Source organism: Leucopleurus acutus (genome assembly GCF_964270905.1).
Source record: "Leucopleurus acutus genome assembly, chromosome: 12".
In the NCBI taxonomy this organism is placed as follows: domain Eukaryota; kingdom Metazoa; phylum Chordata; class Mammalia; order Artiodactyla; family Delphinidae; genus Leucopleurus; species Leucopleurus acutus.
Window position 1 is genome coordinate 19,134,166 of NC_139154.1, and position 14,236 is coordinate 19,148,401.

Consider the following 14,236-nt stretch of genomic DNA (forward strand, 5'->3'; position numbering starts at 1 on the left):
CAAGTTCAGTTGGGGCCTGTTATGTTTGAAATGCTTGTGTGTTTCTGAGATGCCAGGTGAAATGCCAAACAGGCAGCTGAGTATGTGAGATTAGAATTCCAAGGAGAAGTCTTAGCTTAATAGGAGTTGACAGCATATAGATAGTATCGTATATCATGAAAATGGATAATTGTGGACTTGTGTAATTCATCTAAAGTTTAAAGTGTTTAGCATCCAAGTCCCCTATGTTTGGGGAATCCTCCAACTTACAAATCTTGGCGGGAGGTGGAGCCCACCTTTTGGAGGAGGCCATCAAGAGGATGTGACCACCTGTTGTCCTTCAAACTGGACCCAGGCAATCAGAGGCTCCTAACCTCCTCCCCTGTCCATGGAATGTATGTTCTGCCCACTGTTCCTGTGCCAGGAGACCACCAGGTCTGGCTTCACTCAAGCTTTCCCCTGTTGCCATGCAAAGCAGGCTGCCACCGTAAGGGCATTAGAGAAGCTGAGTACCATTTATGGATACCCTTGTCCAATAGACAGTGACTGGGCAGTCACATTTTAAAGGTCATGATATGCAAGTGCAGAACAAAGAGTGTTGCCCACCATCCAGCTCTACAAGGATCAAGTCATTAGCCACTGCAGTCGCTGACTGACAGTGCACCCTAAAAGGAATTCAGGACGAAAAACAGGATGAGAACATATATGCTTTGGAAAAACGGGCCCCTTAGATAGATATATCTCAGGAAGATTTTTAGAGAACCCAGATTCTTGCATCTTTGCATACATAGAAAAAGCACTAACATCATTAACTAATATATCTGTTCCTCATGACCAGCACTAACCTTTTACTGAGATGTATACTTCACTGCACCATTTCCCCAGCCAAAATCACATATATACTGGCTTCTTCCCCTGTGTCTTGGGGAGCAGTCCCCTCTGGGCTACCAAGAGGCTGTTTCCCAGGCTATAGTCCTCACTAAGTTTTCCGAATAAAACTGAAACTAACAGCTCTTATGTTGTGCCTTTTTCTTTCAGTCAACATAAGATTGGGTGAAGGAACATGACACTGAAGGAGGTTCTGTCTCTCCTACAAGCTACAACCAGCAGAGTCGGTAGAAAGGAAGAATGAAACATTAAAGCAGCAGATTGAATTACTAACAGGTAAAAACCACCTTGGCCAGATGGACTAAAGTACTATCCCAGGCTTTAAGACATTTGAGTGATCAACCAGGAGGGCCTGCTGCCCCACAGGCCAGATGGGAGACCCTTGCTTAGACACACAGTACCCACAGTAAGGTATGGAAATTGCAGGAGACAGCCATTTCCCTCTCACTGTGGATCTCCGTGCTATGCTGCCGAGAACACCAAGCCCCATCACACCTGGGAGGGGAGTTTGCAATGGGATTTGTAAAGGGACGTCCCACCAAGACGGGTGAGTTACTTTGCATCCCTGTATGAGGAGGAATGACTCATTCTCCACTGGGATGCTGATGTCCTGCTGCAAACCAGACCCATCCAGGTACTACACCTGGAACAGAACACACACCTTTGAAAAAGGGGAGAAGGTGGGAGTCCTGGTCTGGCAGATCCTGCCCCGTCCATCTCCTCACACCTGATAGTGCTTCCTCCCCCAGCCAACATGGAAGGTACACACAACTAGGTCAAGTTCCTAAAGCTGCAGCCACATTAACATCTAATTATCAGGCCACAAGTGTAATTCTTTTTTATTTATTTATTAATTTTTTTTCCCCACAAGTGTTAATTCTTTTTTTTTTTTTTTTTTTTTGTGGTACACGGGCCTCCCAATGCTGTGGCCTCTCCCGTTGCAGAGCACAGGCTCCGGACGCGCAGGCTCAGCGGCCATGGCTCACGGGCCTAGCCGCTCCGCGGCATGTGGGATCTTCCCGGACCAGGGCACGAATCTGTGTCCCCTGCACCGGCAGGTGGACTCTCAACCACTGCGCCACCAGGGAAGCCCCACAAGTGTAATTCTTATAGGGGAAGACCTCCCCATACAAGTTCCTACTAAAAAAATGGTTACTACCTAGTACCTAGTTTAGGAGAACTCCAATATTTAAAAGGTAGGGTGGAGGAGAAGCAAAGTGTGTTACATGGAAGTTGAGATTCAAGAAGGGAGTGGCCAGGAACTTTCCTGGTGGCGCAGTGGTTACGAATCCGCCTGCCAATGCAGGGGACATGGGTTCGAGCCCTGGTCCAGGAAGATTCCACGTGCTGTGGAGCACCTAAGCCCGTGCGCCACAACTACTGAGCCTGTGCTCTAGAGCCCGCGAGCCACAACTACTGAAGCCCGTGCGCCTAGAGCCCATGCTCCACAAGAGAAGCCACCGCAATGAGAAGCCCGCTCGCCGCAACGAAGAGTAGCCCCCGCTCGCCGTAACTAAAGAAAGCCCGTGTGCAGCAACGAAGACCCAATGCAGCCAAAAATAAATAAAATGAAATATAAATAAATTTTAAAATGCTGTGAATTCAGAACACAATGATAAAAAAAAATTACAAAAAAAAAAGGGAGTGGCCAACTAGGTCTAATACTCCTGAAACAAGTAACACGAGGGTTAAAAAGTGTCCATTGGATATGGTGGTATGGAGGTCACTGCTGACCTTGATAAGAACAATTTCAGTGGAGTGACTGGGTAGCCGGATAGAAGTGAATTGAAATGTGAATAGGTGGTGAGGAAAGGGGAAAAAACTGTATAGAGAACTCCAAGAAATTTGTTCATGAAGAACAAAGAAACAGGGTGTATCTGGATGGGAATGTATGTACCACAGGAACAACCCAGTAGAGAGAGATTGCTCAAAGGACCAAATCCTTGGTCAGGTCAAACTTGCTGAAAATGTGGCAATCTTCCTTGTATGTTAGGACTATTAACCCTTTTCCTATATGTTGTAAATTTGATCTCATATGTTTTTAACTTTTTTATGGTTCCCTTTATTCAAGTTTTAAATATTTATATGATCATGTGCTCTTTACTTTCCTTGATAATTCCTGGGTTTTGTGTTATGCTTAGTACATTCAGTGGAGTTTAAAAAAAAAGTGTTTGAATATTTCATTTCATTAGCTCTTTAACCCATTTAGAATAATTTCTCTATGTGGCATAAGGTAGAGATCTAATGTTACCTTTTGCAAACTTTTATTGGCAGTCTACTTGTTTCCCACTAATTTGAAAGACCTTTATTATCTATTATGTGCCCATACACACATCCACTTTCTCTCAGGTGTGTTTCTGGATTCCTTATTCTGTCTCAGTGACTTATTTGTCCATTCTTATGCCCAAACATTTATATATATATATATATGTAAATGTAAATAAGTAAATGTCTGCTAAAGACACTTAATTGTAACAAAATTATCGGTGGTTATTTTTTTCTGGTTGTTAGACCCACAAGCCCATCTGTCTCTTAAGAGTACTCTAATTCATGATTTTTCTTCCTGGACCCTACATTCCCAGGGGCAAGATTAAAGCATCCAATTCATCTTCTTAATAGGTGCTCATTACGTGTTGATTCACTCTCCAACAGTCAAATAGAGAAAATCTGGTAAAATGTTTAAATTAACCATATGACTTGAAACACTATAACTCTACTGAGCAATGTATTTATAAAAATACTTAGGATTGGTCACACAACTGAACAATGAATCCATAAATTAGTAGAAATGTAAAAGTTTATTGTTAAACTCTTACGTTATAGGAATGATCTGTCCAAAGTAAAAAAAAAAAAGAAAAATCCAATATTCATTTAAAATAGAAACATATAGTGTAAATTAAGCTACTACCCATCATATTTTTTGTGTGTGCTTATTATGAAAAATGTCCACTGTTGTTTCATGACATGGTCTTAAATCAAAATCACAATATCCAAGAGAAAAACGACTCTAAGAAGAGAAGAAAAGAAATTTTTTTAACAAAAAGGACCAAAGCCATTTTATTAAAATAAAAAGAGTGCTACACAGTCACTCATAAGACTATATCCTACCTGTGGTTTCTTAAAATAATCAAGTCCCCTTCCGATCTTAATCATCCATCCATTGTTGAACCTATTGAAATTAGTATATAATATTACATTCCAGACATTTAAGTCAGACAATGACCAAAGCTATAATGTATTAAGTGTCAGCTAAATTTCCCCCTAACAAATAAAATCACTTCCTCCAGTGGCAAGAGTTGAACCAAACCTGGGTTTACCTATAGGCTGTGTCTACAGTGAAACAAAACATCCATTAGCTGATAAAGAGTTTAACAATTCAATTAAACCTTCCTCCTGAATTTCACCTTACTGATAAAGCTTCCCAGTTCTGCTAAGAAGTGGCTTCCAAGTGTACTCAGGCAGACTGTGGTGATGTTTCAGGGGTTTCCCTGCCTTGAGGTGGGGGACATAAGCAGGGGGAGCCCTGGCAGGCATGACACAACGTCCTGTCATGTCTACTAGAATATTTAAAAGACCATGAGAAGTAAAACCACATTAAATAAATATTAGTATCACTAGAAAAGGAAATTATCCCAATGCCATAACACTGTGTATAGCTGAATGACAGAAAAGGACTTCCTCTTCTCACATGACACAGAACATGTAAATTTTATTCCATTAGGAAATAGGAAACTCACATACAGGACAAAATAAGCCAGATTTTTTTTTTCTTCAAAAGTGAAAAGATATGAAAACTGAGCTTTATTTAAATCTTTAATATTTAAATTGAATATTATTTGTAATTATATATAACTTATTATGAGAAATAAAAATAAGTATTTTTCAACTGCATAAAAATATTACCATAAACTAACCTAATTTCCCGGTCGTGTATCACAGAAGAGTATTCTAATTCCAACTGCACTCCATGATTCCTGAGTGACTCTCTTATTTCTTCCAGGCCACTACTTTGCTGTTCTTTCCCACTGCCCTGTTAATAGGAAAAATACAACTTTTTGCCTCAGTTATTAATATTTTAAATTATTCCTAAACTATGCAATGTGTATCATAGGTGAATTAAAATGAAAAGATTCTATACTAGTTTCATTGTCCATTATTGCAAACAAGCAACCGAAGAAGATGAAGTAGTTTAAGAGCAACTGTTTTTATCAAAATAATTGTTTTTTTCTCTAACGTGAACATAACACAACTCTGTCCTATCTGCTAAAATGTATTTTATTACCTTAGCATTCTGTGGCTTGGCAAATCTGTAAATATTTTTTTTTTTGCGGTACGCGGGCCTCTCACTGTTGTGGTCTCTCCCGTTGCGGAGCACAGGCTCCGGACGCACAGGCTCAGCGGCCATGGCTCACGGGCCTAGCCGCTCCGCGGCATGTGGGATCTTCCCGGACCGGGGCACGAACCCGTGTCCCCTGCATAGGCAGGCGGACTCTCAACCACTGCGCCACCAGGGAAGCGCCCTGTAAATATTTTTTATAATTTCTAGAGATGCATGTTTTTTCATAGTAAATTTCTCAGCATGGCACAGGACTCGTTTACTAATAAACCCAGATATCTTTAGTTTTTCTGTAAAAGGAAGTGAAAGTGAATAAACCTATATTCAATTAAAGAATAAATAAAATGTATTTTAATGGTGCTGTTTCGTTATTCAGATGGGGCTTCCTTCTTCTCAAATTAATCCTAGAAATATGAATTCTTTAGAAGCATTCCTATTTAAATCAAAATCAAGATGACAGAAATTGTCAATAATGCAGACAGTGGGATTGCCTCATAGAATATCCAAGAAACTGAGAAACTACTTGAACAAGAGAGTTTAGCAAAGTGGCCAAATACAAGATATGACATACTGAAATCAACAGCATTTTTCCCAAGGTGTTTTATGCCGGTTGTTAGAGAATAAGTTCATTCCCAGTGAAACAGCTCTAGCTGAAGCATGACGTCCAGGTTTGCCTCGAACTACACCCTGCAACTGAGTAAAGTTCATGACGTTAAGAGACAGTAAATGCCTTCAGATACCTACTTCATCCAGAGAGGTGAGGAGATGAATAGTTTTTATCTTACATGGTCTCTTAACCAGCATCTCACAAAATCGAAGGAAGTTATACAGCTGAAAGACATTAGGAGGCGTTATTACTAACTCGTATATTTAAAACAATAACGTTTCATCGTATGGGAGTACATTTCACCTACCTGATGAGTGTGTCTAATGTATGGATCTTCTATCCAAACTTCCGTAACTGTTTCATTCAGGTATTCTTGAAAAAGTGACTCATAACTGAAACCTGTTGCGTTCTCTTCTATTTTAATTTGCTTGTGATATTTTCCAGCTACAAAACACAAGCTTCCATAATAAAACCAGGGACTACTTCCTTTCTTTTTATACATACTATATTTGCATCCAGTAATAAATCAGCATCAGATACAAGTTAATTTTTTTTTAACTCGTGCAGTCAGCAAACATTTTTGAATGCCTATTCTATGCCAGGCACATTGCAAGATGCTACACCCGCAAAGGTAAATTCCATGTGGGATTTTTTTGCCTTCATGGAGGCTGGGCAAGTGGCAAAGTCCAGAGATTTCTTGGAACAGGTTCTTGAACTAAATCCTATAGACCAGGCAGTTTATTCAAGAGGGAACCATATGTATAAAGATATCTAATATTCCTGCCACCATGAGTAGAACCACAAGCTATGAGTCAGTGGCCATCTGGTCCTTCTCTTCAGATTTAAGTCTTTTTATGTCTTGCAGCTGAATAGCTGAAGTATTAAATATATAAATGCAAAATAATATGGAGTCTAGGAGTCTTTCTTAGAACTTGTAGAGACTGTGTTAAGCAGAAATTTATAGTACTTCTTAATAACCCAAGCCAAAGCCTAGAATGCCACAGCGTCAGCAGGGTAGTTCCATTGTTTGTGTTTATCCAAAATGGCTAATTATTGAATAAGTTATCGAAGACCTTTACGTTTTTTTAAAAAATATGACCCTTAATGGTAGTTCCTAATTTATATGGTGGTTGCACTTTTAAAACCTTGTTTGAAAACCAGTAGTTTGGATTCTGTTCCTAATATTTCCAAAGATAGAACGTTACCAACCGTGCATCGGTTTTCAAGCCAAGCTAGCCACACAGGTTAATTTAACCCACAGTATTCAAACCACAATGCTGATGGTACTATATTTCATCCAAGTTTTACAGGGAAATTGCATTGTGGATTTCAATTTGGGGTGAAGGAAACAATTTTATTCCCACTCAACAGAGGTCCTCAATGGGGGGGTAGTCAGGGTGTGCGCTAGTACAGAATACCAGGAAGAGGTGGGGAGAGGGCTGGAGTAAAGAGCAGCTGAGGGCTGGGGGCACTGGGTTTTTTGAGTGCAGTAGTTCCACTGACTGTAGAAAGCAGCAGCCGTGCACTTCAGGTGGCAATGGCCATTTGTTTCTATATGTTTGTAAACTGGATCCTCATGAGTAGAGAACCAGTTATAAATAGGGAACCATACCTCCTGCACCTCTAATCCTTAGGAATACCTAACTCCTGAAATGTTTTGACTCACAACGAAAATCTCAAAGAAGTCCCAGGAGTTTCTTGAGCTACTTTAATATTTCGGTCATTTTATAAAGGGAAATACAAATAAAATACAGGATTTATATTCAGTATTCCTCTGTAGTATTATTTAAACTGGAGTCTACACATAAGCTTCACGGGGATCTATGAACTCCTTAAAATGGCATGCAAAGTTCTGCAGTACGTCGAGCTGTCCTCAGATTCTCAGGAGGGTATCTGAGCCCCACCTTCCCCCCACCAGGGAAGAAAAAGGTTAAGAACAGCTTGTGTACAGACGAATGGAAATGCAGAGTAGACCTGCAAGCTCCAAAGGGCATAGCCAGAAACACTGGGTGAAATGGGCTTTATCACAAGAGCACATACACATACTCTCCAAAACAGCCTCTTTACCTTCTTTTTCTTGATCCAAGTATTTCTTTATGTTTTCTGCTCTATCCATGTAGTCAGAAATTCTTTTTCTGAGATTACATTTCTTTGTTACATCTTTGGTGCCTACAAATTAAAAATAAAAAATACACTTTCAAGTTTCAAAACAGGCTTCCTATTTGGTACAAGCAGTATTTCCCATTTCCCAAGTTTTCCACGGCTTTCCTGTTCTTTGGCATGGTCTGTCTTGGTCCTAAAATGCACAAATAATAGGCCCAAATTTAGCTTGATCATGCAGGGCCTTCATTTTTTTCACTAAGCACTTGAAGCAGCTTTATTTAGGAGTGGGGACTCAGACACCATGTCTCACTGCTGAGACTTCAACTCTGGTGAGGAAACAAAGGTGGCTTATTAGATGTCGCTGAGTCTGAGCACTGTTTTGTCCTAATTACCCATAAGTTTGAAATCTAAGCATAATCAAAAGAGAGCAAACAATATCTATCTATCTTTCTTCCACAAAACCAGCGTCTGTTCCAGACTTCCCCTTTATGGTTTATGCTGAATCATTTTCCCAGCCACCCCAAAAATGGAAGGTATTTTTGAATATACATTATCAATAAAGTCTTACTCCAAGCCCCACCCCCAATCAGTCACCAAATCAATTCCTGGCTCCTTCCTTCCTCCCTTTTAATATTGCTTTTATTTTCCATTATAATTTTATTTTTAAACCCTGAGTTTTAAAACATTTTATTTTGAATTAACTATATATTTATGGAAAAGCTACAAAAATGGCACAGAATCCCTTCACCCAGATGCCCCTAGTATTAACATATCACACAACCACGGTACAATTATCAGAGTAAGTAACTTAACATTGACACGACACTATTAGCTCATCTACAAACCTAAAGAAAGTTAGTGGGAAAGTTCGTTTTCTGGTCCAGGATCCCACATACCATGTGGTTGTTATGTCTCTTTAGCCTCCTACGATCTGTAACAGTTCCTTTAGTGTGTCTCTGCCTTTTATGACCTTGACATTTAGGAAGAGTACATGGTCAGTTATTTTGTAGAATGTCTCTCATTTGGGGCTGTCGTGTTTTCTCATGATTAGACAGACTGAGGTTATGCATTTTTTTAGCAAGAAAATCACAGAAGTGTTGCGCCCTTCTCAGTGGGTACACGATGTTGATGTGTCTTATTCCTGGTGACGCTGACTTTGGTCACTTGGTTAAGGTGGAGTTCACAGATTTCTCCACTGCAAAAATCACTATTTTCTCTTTTGTATGGAACCACTATCTTGTGGGACGATATCCTGTCTCTCTCCACTTTTCATCCGCTAATTTTAGCATCCGTTGATGGTCTTTGCCTGCAATGATTATTACTGCAGTGTTTGCCAAATGGCGATTTTCTATTCCCATCATTCCTCTTTAATTTATTAATTGGAATTCCACTGTAAGGAAGAGCTGTCTCTGCTCTCCCATCTACTTACTTATTCAACTATTGATTTATATCAATATGGACTCATGGATATATCTTTTATTCTATTGTAATCCAATACTATCAGTCTTTTCTTGCTCAAATTTTATCAGTGTTGGCTTTAAGAGTTCCATCATGTTGGCTCCTTTGTCCTTATGACATAACCCATCATTTTTTGAGCACTTCCTTACTTTTTGGTGCAAAATGTTTTATTTTCCTTGCCCCAGCCCTGGAATCAACCATTTCTCCAAGGAGACCTGGTTCCTTTTATTGGAGAATGGTATCAAGAAATCATATTTTGGGTACTAACTGTGCTCACTGCTACTCAGGGAGTCTTAACACTACCTCTAGACCCTTTCCGTCAATGCAGGTAGAAAGTACGTGGAGGTTTACTAACACACACATACAACTATATTTCTATGTCTGTCCATCTGTATCTATATTAAAAACCATGAATTCATGCTGATTACTTTGATCCCATAGGTTCATTCTAGCCTTCCTCCTTTCCTTACCTGTAACTTCTTTTATTATCCACAATATATTTACTGGTTTGTTCAAGCCTAGTATAGACATAAAATAGTTTGAGAATTCCTAACCCATACCGTTGTGAGAAAATAATTTACCAATTAAAATAATACAATGTTTGTATACTGTTCACTTTGTCTTTAACTTTACAGAATACAGCCAAAATACTATTTTCCAAAGATGCTTAGGTTACCTATTTCTTTCGCTCTCCCTTATGTATAACAATTGAATAACTTAGAGAAGTTATTCACTCCCTCCTCATCCTGCTACCCTACTCCCATTTCTCCTTTCTTCCCACCTCTTTCCCACCCACCACATATTAAGTAATTAATTTCATTAGTTTCTGGTTTTATCCTTCCTGTGTTTCTTTTCAACAAATGAGGAGACACATGAAAATCTTCTTATATCTTTGTTTTTACATGCAGATTACCATACTATAGCTACTCTTCGTCCTTTTCACTAAACAATATATCCTGGGAATCACTCCATATCACTTCACAAAGATTTTGCTCAACCCTCTTTACAGCAGTATAGTACTCCATTGTTTGGCTGTACCATGGTTTATGCAACCACTCTCCTACCCAGGGGCATTTAAGTTGTTTCCAACCCTTTGTTGATATCCATATAATTACTGAAATCCTTCCCTTTCAAGTTCTTCTACTGCCAAAATTAATATCATTTGGATCCCCACTTTCTCATGCCTATACTACAGTAGCATAAGAAAATCCTAATATACCCATATATCATCCATAAATCTCTTGTGGAGAATCCTGTTTTTTGTCCTAAGGTGATATGAGAACTCATACTCTTCCACTACGTTGATATATGTTCCTCTAAACTCAAAAACTTTGAACTTTTCGTCAGGATTCAGCATTTTACGGACTCTTTACAAAGAGGCAGTATGAAAAGTGGTTAACAGCAAAGCATCTGGAGTCAGGCTGTTCTAGTTCAAAACTTGCTTTGTCACTTTTGCCTATGTGACCTTGGCCAGTTATTCAACCTCTCTGCAACCTCATCTGTAGCACAGAAAGAGTAACAGTACCTTAGAGAGTTGTGGAGATGATTAATTATGAAAGAGACCTGAGTGTAGGAAATACTCAATAAATGTCAATATGATTATCATCTACATAATTTTTTCCATACACCTCCCTCTCAGCTTCCTTTAGAACATTTTATCTAACATCTCTTTTCTTAAGCTCTACTGTTACTTTGCTCCTGCCTATAAATATACTCTATTTTCCCTGTCCTCTACAAATATAGTACTCCTTTCTTAATCATCATCCTTGATCAGAGTTTGATACTATAGACCCATTCTTCAAACATGCCTTGGTTTTCCAGGCTTGAAATCATACAGCCATCTTCAATTCCCATTCCAACATCTAATCACGTGCCAGTGCCAGTAATTCAATGTCCAGACTGTCCCCTCCCTTTCCTAATACTGGTGTTGCCCCCCTGGTTCATTCAGGCCCTTATCACCTCTCATCTTGACTTCTGCAGGAGCTCCTTAGTTGGTCTGCTTGACTTCAGTATCTTCAGGTTAATGTCTCTCCTACGCTCTTGCCATATTCACTCATTTATTCAAGAAATATTTACTGAGAACTTACCACATGCCAGGCATTGTTCTAAGCACTGGAGACGTAGCAGTTAAGTCCTCCCCTATCATTCAAATGAGAGGAAAGACAACAATAAAAATAAATTGGTAGGACTTCCCTGGTGGCACATGGGATGCAGGGGGGCCTGCCATGCAGGGGGACATGGGTTCAATCCCTGGCCCGGGAAGATCCCACATGCCACAGAGCAACTAAGCCCATGCGCCACAACTACCGAGCCTGCGCTCTAGAGCCCGTGAGTCACAACTACTGAGCCCGCGTGCCACAACTACTGAAGCCCACGTGCCTAGAGGCCGTGCTCCACAACAAGAGAAGCCACCACAATGAGAAGCCTGCGCACTGTAACAAAGAGTAGCCCCTGCTCGTCGCAACTAGAGAAAGCCCATGCGCAGTAGCAAAGACCCAACGCAGCCAAATAAATAAATAAGCAATGGGAAATTCACAATAGTCAAAAGGTAGAAGCAATCTAAGTGTTCACTGACAGATGAATGGATTTAAAATAAATAAATAAATTGGTAAAACATGTATGTTAGATTGTGGTAAGTGCTGTTAAATAAAATAAAGCAAGGAAGAAGGATAAGGGAGTCCTGGGATGGGGGCTGTAATTTTACACTGGGGGTCAGAGAATGTCCTCACAAATAAGGTGATATTTGTGTAAAGATCTGGAAGAGGAGCGGGAGTAGGTCATGCAACTATTTGGGAGAAAAGCATATTCCTAAGAGAGCCGAGCCCTTAAATGCAACTTTAATTACGTCACTCCTTTGTAAAAACTTTAAATGGTTTCTCCTTGTCAATGGAATGAGTTAAAATCTCCTGGCAGCCAAGGCCATCTGCAGTGTGCTCCAAGCCCCAGTCTACCTTTAATCTTTACTTCTCACTCTTTCTCTACAGACCTATGCCACTTGTTTGGTAAAACAGTACAGACAGAATTGGAACACTTTCAGCTGAATTTCTGAAATTCTACTCATCCCTCCAAAACCCCTATCAAAAGCCACCCACACCTTTCCATCCCCCAACGACTGTTAACTGTTTAAATCCTCGTTGCACTTGTCATTATGGCTCCTGGCACTTCTTCCCTGTATTAGAGTTATTTGCATTTGCATCTTAACCTGCAAGATCACGTCACTGTCTCTCTAAGCCCCACAGGATCAGTGGAGCACAGAGGAGCAGAACTGCTGTGATGCTGCTGCTTCAGAGTCGAACAATGTACACCATCTCTCTTTCTGAGAGTCAGTATAGTAGAGTCTTTAAAGCCTTGGGTTTCAGCTGTGACTCTACCAATTGTGGCAGAACTGGAAAGCAAACTTTATTTTTTATGCTGTAAAATGAGGATAACATCACCTACTTCATAAGGCAATTGTAAGAATGAATTGAGATCATGCTTTTAACGTGCTCTGCACACTGCCTGGCACTCAGCACTTACAAATGATGTTACTCTCATTATCACCACCATCATCACCGTCATCATCATCATCATATGGTCCCTGCCCAAGGTAGAGTTTTACCATTCTGAGAAAAGTGCTGAACATTGAAAAGCAGCCTCTACTATCTCAAAGCTTCTGAAACAAATCAGAAACACTCAGGCTAAAAAGCACAGAGAGGAGATCTGAGGCCAGACTAAGAGCCCCAGGGGCTGGGGAGCAGGGGCTGGTCTTAAGTCAATTTAATACATAATTACTAGGTGTTTACTACCTACCAGGGATTGTACTGGGTGTTAAGGGTTATCTGTGTACCTCTCAACATTGAATAACCATGTAACAGAAAGTCTTAACTGTCTCCTCTCACAATCCTATACATTTCTCACACCGAATGTCAGTATACCCATTTCTAATTTAAAAAAATATATATATTTTTAAACTTTTAATGAAGGGACTTCCCTGGCGGTCCAGTAGTTAAGACTCCGCGATTCCAATACAGGAGCGCGGGTTAGATCCCTGGTCCGGGAACTAAGATCCTACATGCTGCGGGTCACGGCCAAAAAAAAAAAAAAAAAAAAATTTAATTAAAATGTTTAATGAGAAAAGTAAGGAAAGGGTGTAACGAACACCCTTATTACCCACCACCTAGATTTAAAAATTGTTAGCATTTTGCCATATTTGCTTCAACTTTCTTTTAAAGTAAAATCAAATTCAGACATCATGACAATTCTTCTCCAAACACTTCTTCAGGCTTCATCTCTAAAATTAAGAACAGATTTCGAAAAATACCATACTGCCTAACAAAGTTAATTTTAATGCTACCCAATCCATATTCAACCTTTCCAACTTGATCCCAAAACGTCTTTTACAGTTCATTCAAACCCCAGTCCTTTCAAGGCTTATCTATTACATTTGGTTATGTCTCTTAAAATTCTAGGATAGTAATCCCTCTTTTATTGACAACATTAATCTACTAAAGATATCAAAGAAATCAGTCCACCTGTCCTGTAGACTACCCTACGTTCTGTATTTTAAGGCTTTCTCGCTGTGCACAGTAAGCGTTTTAATCTTTCACTCCCGCCCAGACACAGCAGATTGCAGCTCCTTTTCCTCTAGTCCTCCCTCCCCGGCTCACTGCTCACCTTTCAGAACCTGCAGGAGCATATCAATTCCCTCCTGGTAACACACCAGAGCCTGCGGGTAGCGGGACTCGGACTCTAGTTCCAACGCCCGCTTTATCACAGTGACTGCAGCTGTGCTTCCAGAGTCCTGGCCCACGAGAGACCCCGCCATAATGCCAGCAACTCCCTTCCGCCCCAACCACCCCCTAGGCTATCGGGTCTGCAGCGCTGCC

The 14,236-nt window shown here is 40.2% G+C and overlaps 1 protein-coding gene across 1 annotated transcript; it reads right to left on the reverse strand.

The window, feature by feature from the left end:
- Positions 1-3,492: 3,492 nt before the first annotated feature.
- On the reverse strand, positions 3,493-14,192 carry MITD1 (microtubule interacting and trafficking domain containing 1). Its single transcript, XM_082851395.1, has 7 exons — positions 14,025-14,192; positions 7,878-7,979; positions 6,118-6,254; positions 5,948-6,034; positions 4,782-4,897; positions 3,976-4,036; positions 3,493-3,874 (listed from the first exon to the last, which is right to left on the reverse strand). The coding sequence occupies exons 1-7, from the start codon at positions 14,173-14,175 to the stop codon at positions 3,779-3,781; spliced, it is 750 nt and encodes a 249-aa protein (XP_082707521.1). The 5' UTR covers positions 14,176-14,192; the 3' UTR covers positions 3,493-3,778.
- Positions 14,193-14,236: the final 44 nt, after the last annotated feature.

What these genes read in the sequence shown, in the direction of transcription:
- MITD1 (XM_082851395.1), bottom strand. Translation starts at nt 14,175, where the DNA reads ATGGCGGGGTCTCTCGTGGGCCAGGACTCTGGAAGCACAGCTGCAGTC. An exon ending in CTTGGATCAAGAAAAAGAAG is followed by an intron (nt 6,255 to 7,877) that starts GTAAAGAGGCTG and finishes TGTGTTTTGTAG; the next exon opens with CTGGAAAATATCACAAGCAA. An exon ending in ATTATTTTAAGAAACCACAG is followed by an intron (nt 3,875 to 3,975) that starts GTAGGATATAGT and finishes TTCTCTTCTTAG; the next exon opens with AGTCGTTTTTCTCTTGGATA.